Source organism: Tripterygium wilfordii, chromosome 3, assembly GCF_013401445.1.
Source record: "Tripterygium wilfordii isolate XIE 37 chromosome 3, ASM1340144v1, whole genome shotgun sequence".
Classification (NCBI taxonomy): Eukaryota; Viridiplantae; Streptophyta; class Magnoliopsida; order Celastrales; family Celastraceae; genus Tripterygium; species Tripterygium wilfordii.
In genome coordinates, this window is record NC_052234.1 from 1019336 (window position 1) to 1027418 (window position 8083).

The following is an 8083-nucleotide window of genomic DNA, read 5'->3' on the forward strand; positions in this document are numbered from 1 at the left end:
GTTAAGTCTTATATCCCATATCGATTATGTGTTTATTTCTTGAGCGTTAATTGAATCATTCTTCTATGTCAAAAAAAAAGAAAAGATTTACCTGTCCTTTGTGTATGGCGATATTTATACCTTTGGCTAGGAGCATGTCAACCTGAAAATCTTAGTTAGAATTGAAGTGTGGAAGAAATAAATTATAACACTATGATTAGTAGCTAGATTAAGCTAAGAAAATTATATGTAATTTTATATATATCCCAATATATACAAATCTCATGTTTTACTGAAAAATAGAAAATATAATTAATTACCGATAATTAATATCAACTTACACCACATCCTTGGGAATAATTTTCAACGTCGTTTTAACAACGCCATTCATTAAGTGCTCAAAGTCAACAACATGATTTCCTTCATCGGTATCAGTCCATTGTGTCTCGATGTTCTGACAAGAAGTTATGTAAATCCTGTGTTCAAACCAGTCGCAGTGTTAGAGATTTGAAAAAATCTATTCAAGTACTCAGTTAAAACTTAAAAAAAAAAATTTATATATATATATATAGAAGAATTCTCTTATGCGCACTTAATATACTCACCTATGTTTTCATCATTGATTTGAAACATGTGAGACCCAAAACAGTGACCCCACTTGTCATTTCACTCATCCACGTCCTTAAAAAGTGGTGCGTATTTTTAGGTGCGCATATGATAATTTCTCTCTATATATGTATGTATGTATATGAGCAATTAAAATTACCACATAATTACTATTATTATAAATAGTCTCTTTAAGTTCATTCCATGTTCCAGTTGCATCCATAAAGTTGAGGCTTTCAATCTGTTTTTGCAATTTTGAAGCCAACCTGTTTTTGTAAATGGAGCAACGATAAGTTTATATCTAAAGAAGCTTTTTATATCTTTAGATTTTGAAATTGCTTGTTTTGAAATTATTTTTGACAGGCAAATATATATATAATCATTTTCATATGCACATCAATTGCAAAATTGAAATTTTGGTAAATATTTTTGAAATTGAGAATTGATGAACCAATTTGTTTTCTCTAATCCAATATCATCAAGCTGAGACATGTCTTTTAGAAGAGGTCCCCATGTAAGCTGCATTTTAGTTAGAAAAATATGAAATTGTGAACTATTAGTTGCAGGAATACTAAGATGAAGGTAAATTATGAGAATTAAAGGATTCTACATAACATAATTTACATACCACAAAATCTAGGGGAGAAATCCAGCTATACCCCAAGGCAATTCCTAAATATGGAAAAAAAAATCATTAGTAGTTTTATGCTAAAGTTATAGTTGAAATCAACAAAGTGATTTATCATATCTAATTACATGATTAGTTTTGTTACCTCCAAGTTTAAGTTTTAGTTGGCTCTCTTCATCCGATTTCAAAATTTCTAATCCGAGCAGGACTGCAGTTTTTCCTCCATATAACTCTCCAAAAATATAGAGATGACTTTTTTGGAGGGCCTCATTTGTGTTAAAGATATTCTTCAACAAGACAAGTAAGTTGATTGCTATTTGTTCATCACTCCTAGCAACCCATAAATCACCCTTGATATAACTAAAGTCTGTCCCAACTGGACTATCCTGATATTCATACCATACTTTAATTTATTATTTGCCAATGTTCCATTTGAAAGTTAAGTAAACATAATTATTAAATTGTACCACAAATAAGAGGTCTGCTTTTCTAAGCCGTGTAGATTTACGAAATAGTAAATTTTCATCTCGTGGTCCTACTTGATAGAAATTTTCAAACCCAGTTCCAGAATCACCCTGAATTTTCAAATAATATATTTAAAATGAAAGTAAATTATATCTGAAACTATTTTATAACTTTTAAATGTGCTTTCATAGTTTCATATAACTTACCGGACCTCCTTGAAGAAATAAAATTATCGGCCATGGCCTAGATGGATCTTCAACTCTGTGAGGACTCTTGTAATGCCACCAAAACAGGTAAGCTTCTACATCACACATAGCACATGTTGGCACAAAACACAATGGAAAGAACAATAAAGTTGATGAACAATTACAGAACAGTAAAATATTAATGAGAGATTGAAGAATCCATAAGAAAATATTGACATACTCTATCGAACTTCAACATAGCCCCATTCCTCTGATCCATCTTCAGTACTCTCCATAGCAGGAGCCATATGAGAAGAAAACATGGAGAAGGAAAACAAGAGAAAGGGAAGAATGAAGGCATGATGTTTCTCCATTGCAAGTACTGTAAAGAGAATTTCTTGGGATGTTGTTTATATTGATTTCAAGCGGTGATCAAGCTGGTAATTTTTGTCAACATATATATAATTTTTTGCCAAATGAAAGTAATGAAATCGACATTATTGTAAAACAAATGCAGGGCATAGAAATCTTCACTAGCTTGTGTTGGACCGATACTTAGAGAGGTAGCAATAAATACAACTGAGAACTCGAAGATACTTAAAGAGGTGGGGACTCGTAGCAAAGCAACTAGTCTTGACGACTACGCCAAATCGAGTCATCCTACCAACTTCTCTGGCTACAATTCCGAGCTCATGACTTTTGTGATCCTACATAACGGTATTCTTCAAAGATTTGAACCATCAACTTGTTTGAAATCTTAAGGAGTGACTATCACTAATTCAAAAACTTCTTGTCACAAAGAGGGGGGAGAGTGCAACACGAGAACTTCCGAGGAGGTCCTGCGCTGTAACTCTTTTGTGCGTGTTCTTATAGATGATAGTTTTGTGTGGTTGATTTTCAACTTTAAGCTCATGACCTCATTATAACCTGTGAAGTGCAACCTTTTCTCTCCTCGAGGAATCTTGGTTACTTTAGAGAATGCAAATTTCAGCCACATTCACCCCACTTTTTTTTCAAACATCAAATTGAGATGCTTTGGACTGTAATTGGAGGTAGTGAACAAGTTGTCTGTACATATTATTCCATATAAAAAATATCTAAGCATAAAAGAAGGGACTTTTCAGAGTCTCTTTTCTTCTTCTTGTTTTGTTCTGTGAGCTTTCCTTGGCATGTTTAGAAGAGAATGAATAAGAACATTTTTAACGGGTGGTGGTGTTCTTTAAATTCCTTATCTGTAGTTGCTTCAGATAAGATTGTGTATTGTTTATGTGCCCCATATTAAGTGGGGCTCAATCAAGGCTGCAGGTAAGAAAATCACATAACTTCCATGGAAGAACACCATGTAAATCAGTAAATCTAATATCAACAATTGCTTACACAACGTAAAGAAAGTAGAATAATATATTGAAAACACGAGGTTTACTTACAACCAAACATAACTTGAAATTCTCCCATGGCCAAGCATGGACAAAAATTACCAGCAGACCATGTTGGAGAGCTATTACATATTGACATAACTTTGTAAAAACATACTGCATGAGTCCTGAAATCTAAACAAACTCTACGGGCAACTATGCAACTGTCAAAAATTCAATTGCAGAAGCCCCTAATGACACCAAACTACCTAAACAAAAGAAAAAAAAAAGAGAGAGAGTAGACATAGCCGTCAATAACTTATATAGATGCCCAATCAATCTCCACTGAAGGGAATTTCTCGAGCCCGAAATTCCCAGTCTCATCCCATTGTGAATCAGAGAAATCCAAGAACGTGATATCGGATTCAGGCGAAGAAGAACCCGCCAATGACTCATCAGAAAAGGTGGCAGATGACGATGAGTTCTCCACCTTATAATCCTCCACTCCTGAATTCTCATATTCCCTTTTCAAGTCTCCCTTCAATGGATAATCAAATCCCATCGCTGGCTGCAAAGGAGCTGCTACTGCCGTCTTTGAATTAGTAACAGAACAGGGCTCCCCTCTTTTCCCCTGCTTTTGATTGGCCAAGCTTTGGCAAATTGCTTGGAGTTTTGCATCAACAGAGGAATGGAGAGGCTTGTAGTCACCAAATTCGCCAGAAACATGAGCTCCATGGTGCTTCAGATGAGGGAAATTGAGCCTGGCAAAGTCACCCCTGAGCTTATACGCGGCCTTATCATAGGCCAAAGCCGCCTCCTCGGCTGTATCAAAGGTGCCGAGCCAGAGGCGGGTGCGATTCTTAGGGAGTCTGATCTCAGCAACCCATTTGCCCCAATGCCTCTGCCTCACTCCACGGTAGAGCTTGGTGGACTTTTGTGAAGTGCCAGCATGTTTCATTGGAACAGGTTTTGGGGCAAGGTAGTTGAGGTTCAGTTTCTGCCTTTCATTGGGAAGCAGAGATGAATTGGCAAAGACTGATAGTTGCTGCTGTTGTTGTAGGAGGTGGAATTGAGCTTGGATTTGAAGGTTTTGAAAGGGGTTCAGATGGTTGAGACCAATTGAGCCTCCTATTTGCCCAAGACCCTGTGTTTGGTCATGGATCGAGTACCCTTGTGAAAACATGTGAGTGCTCGATGGGGTGCAAAATTCAGGCACCCAATTAGGCTGCTGTTGCTGATAAGAGGATAACAAAGAGTATGAGCAAGAAGGGTCGGAAGATAGATTTCGAGAAGGAGAAATAGAGGGTGAAGGTGAAGCACTTTTCATAAAAGGCTCAAGTGCTTTCATGAGTTCTTCCCTGTACGGATCTGCAAAAACAGGGGTATTACTGCTACTAAAAACATCAATAGCTGCTGCCATATTCTTTGCTAAGAAACTAAAACCAGAAATTCATCACAAAATCAAGAATTAGGTATAAACAGAAGAAGAAAAACCCCAGATAAAAATATAAGGGATTTATCTCAAGAGTTGCAAAAGAAAAAAAAAAACCCAACTTTGAGGGACCAAAAACAAACCCTCTTGGTTGAATATGGAAAAGCTACAAACTTTGCCTGTAAAATAAAAAATCAAAAACACCCGGATCTCTATTCTGGATCACCTGGCTTTCAAAAAACACACCCTGGTGGGTTTTCTTTTTTCTTCACAGAAATCACTCTTTTGATTCAAAATCAAACCCCAAAGTTGCAAACTTGAAAGACAGACGATGACAGAAAGGGATTCAGAGAAGCGGGGGGTAGCACAGAGAAGAGGGAAGAAGAGGAAAAAAAGATCAGAAACAGTAATCGCTCAATGTTATTTGTGGCCTCACTCTTGCATTCAAGCCTGTATATTGTGCGTTTATATAAGCCTGGAGCCCTGGACCTCACCGTTATAACCAATCTCAACTGCAAGATACCTTTGTGCGATGAAGAAAAAAGCAAATGAGATAATGCCACGTGTAACTTCTAAATTCGGTGACCGGCAGGTGCCTGTCACCAATCTCTGTCATTACACGTGTCATCTTGTTATTGGGTGGAAGTTTAGGTTGACTGTTTCGAGCTAGTATTTTCTTTTGGAATTTAATGCGGTTTTGTCATTTCTATTGGGGTGGGCATCGAGGGTAATGGCAGTATGTTTTGGTTCATACCATATCAACTAAATAACAAGCAAAATTGACCATCGATATGAATTGCAACATGGCAAGAGCTAATGATCACAGGGTTCTCATATAATTAGAAACCATTGATCTCGCATTGGACTAGAATGTTCCCAATAAATCAACAACATGCAAACAAAAAGATGAAACGCATTGCGTAGAGAGTGAAAGCAACTCCCTATAACATCAATTTTGAACTCACTATGATGCAATGATATCGTAACGCACCGTTATGTCAACCACTTTTTTATCCTAATACAATGCGTTCAAGCAAAAAACAATACATTTGACAGGTGCAAACACATTACTAAATGCACCCTTGATTAAAGATGCAATCCATAGTGCATTGGGTTAGAATGAATTGATGTGTAGCTTATAAATTGTAATTTTGTGTACATCATTCTTATCCAAAGCAAAGCAAGCCTGATCTAATCCATGACTAGCAATATTTTAATGTGGTAATCATTAGTAAAATCCAATGTTAGATTAGTACTAATGTCCACATGAAATGGAAAGAACCATTGTTGCGGAGAAAATAAGGAGGGGGTCTTTGATGGTGGTGTTAAAAGTTGAAAAAGCCATACTTTAGTTAAATAAGAAGTGATGAACAAACCCTTAACCATAGTTAATTTTTGACCATGGTTATGGATTTTTGTTGGAGAGAGTAATTATGTCATGTGACCACTTGACGACAATGAGGGAGCGGGACAAAGCCATCGTCAATTGCGGCGCCATGCCGTGCCACGATAATAATTAGTTGTCCGAGAAAGAGTCTCTATGTGCGTGGGAGTGTGGATTCTAGGAGTTAGTGAAGGGCCAGATTAGGTGGATCACGCAAATCCATGATTCTAACTTCTCTGCTATTGCCAGAGCCACATTTTCTTTCATTATCAAAAGAATATATAGTGTTTCGGAAATTCTCTTATGCGGACACTCGTTAACTTACGCATCTCAATCTCATCATTGATTTGAAACATATGAGATCCAAAATAGTGGATCCCGGGTCATTTCACTTTTAAAAACATTAAAAAATTAAAGTTCACAATTTATTAAGTTGTGGATATCCGCATAAGAGAATTTCTGTACAATGTTTATCACTTTTTTTATACATGAGAAAGGTTGATGCTTCAATCACTCGGGAAGTCTTCAGCTCGATTCTCATTAAAAATAATTTCTTTGTATCATGAGTTGGGTTTTAATCTAATTTACTCCATCGTCAGATAGAAGATAGAAAATTTACTGGACGTATATGTGAACGTCATGAAGTAATTTAAGAGAGTGGTTAGGGAAGTAGATGATGAATTAACCATGGTTTAAGCTATAGGGAAGTCAAAATGGGCCGCAAAGACGTAGAACCAAAGTTGCTTAAGATGGAAGCGAAAGCATCCACATAGATACTGACAAAAGAGTGGGGCCTACTATTGACGCGCTGACACGTCATTTCCAATGTGGATATCACTTACAAGCCACGCAAGGCACCCAGCCACCCATATCTCTAATCTGACCTTCTCCTTTGATGGTGGTTAGTGGTTTCCACCTGACGTGTTAGGTATTAGAATTTTCGACCGATATACACATTAATAATATTTTTTGCTTTTGATGGTTCGGTTTTCGTGAATACATCGAATGCACACAACTTTATCCTCTTGCGAGGTCACCCATTCCAAAATGCTCTCATAGAAATATGTTTAATTGTAGAGTTATTATGGGATATTGCGTTGTTGGTGGTAAAAAATTAAATTTATTTATTTATATATGTCAACATTAGGCATTTTCATCCACATAAAGGTCTATGGTAGCTCTTCTCAGTTTCATGGATCGATCAGCTTCTTTTCTCTCTTATTAATTTCTATATTTAACTCTCCTTTTGTCTTTCTTAGAATTTTCACTTTACTTGAAGATTAGTTAGGCCATTTTCTCTTGTTTGTTTTCTTTTCATACGTTGACATATAACATAATTTACATCTCTCTCTCTCTCTCTCTATATATATATATATATATAATTTGTTTTCTAGACACTTTGTCATGTTGTGCATGCAGGGTATCTTTTAGTTTATCTGACTGGATGTGTTCTTGAAGGGGCAAATCATGTGGATTCCTAGTGTGATTGGCATTGAGTTTTCCTCAGTTGCGCCTAGCACCGTTGTTCACTATATATTACCTTAAACAATATTATTTTTCTGCCAATAATGTCGTATCTACTCCACCCAATATTACGTAACCATCATTTGAATGGCAGTTATATATGACTACATACATTGTTATATAAGAGCAACTGCAATACTGTGTGGGCTAATTGGGCCAGTAAAAATTTGGGAAAGATGTAAAGTTGGGTATGAGTGGTTAGGGAAATGTAGTATGTTACAATAATGATGCAATTTTGATGGTCCATAAAATACATTTTTTGCAATATTTTTGGTAGAGAGAGAATGCGATTGGTAGAGAGAACGTGTAAAATGGGCATCAAAAATGATAAAAGCAAGTCAACGTATAGGCCAACCAAATTCCATGTCGTACTAGTTGGCCCAACAAAAATGACCTAGTAAAATGTCATTATTGTATCCATTCGTTCATCCATGCTCCAACAAATTCCACTTTTATCCCGTCAATTGATCTATTTTATAAGTGAAGCCCTCACCTTGTCCTTGCGGGTCTTGGATCCAAAGCAAA

At 36.4% G+C, this 8083-nt stretch overlaps 1 protein-coding gene and 1 pseudogene across 1 annotated transcript; both read right to left on the reverse strand.

The window, feature by feature from the left end:
• Nucleotides 1–316: 316 nt before the first annotated feature.
• On the reverse strand, nt 317–2447 carry LOC119992910 (annotated as a pseudogene).
• Nucleotides 2448–3246: 799 nt separating this feature from the next.
• LOC119995001 (ethylene-responsive transcription factor ERF060-like) lies at nt 3247–5106 on the reverse strand. The gene has a single exon (XM_038841357.1). It carries the CDS (start codon nt 4636–4638, stop codon nt 3538–3540), a length of 1101 nt encoding a protein of 366 aa, XP_038697285.1. The 5' UTR covers nt 4639–5106; the 3' UTR covers nt 3247–3537.
• Nucleotides 5107–8083: the final 2977 nt, after the last annotated feature.

Excerpts from the sequence above, each read along its gene's own strand:
- LOC119995001 (XM_038841357.1), bottom strand. The coding sequence starts at position 4,638 with ATGGCAGCAGCTATTGATGTTTTTAGTAGCAGTAATACCCCTGTTTTT.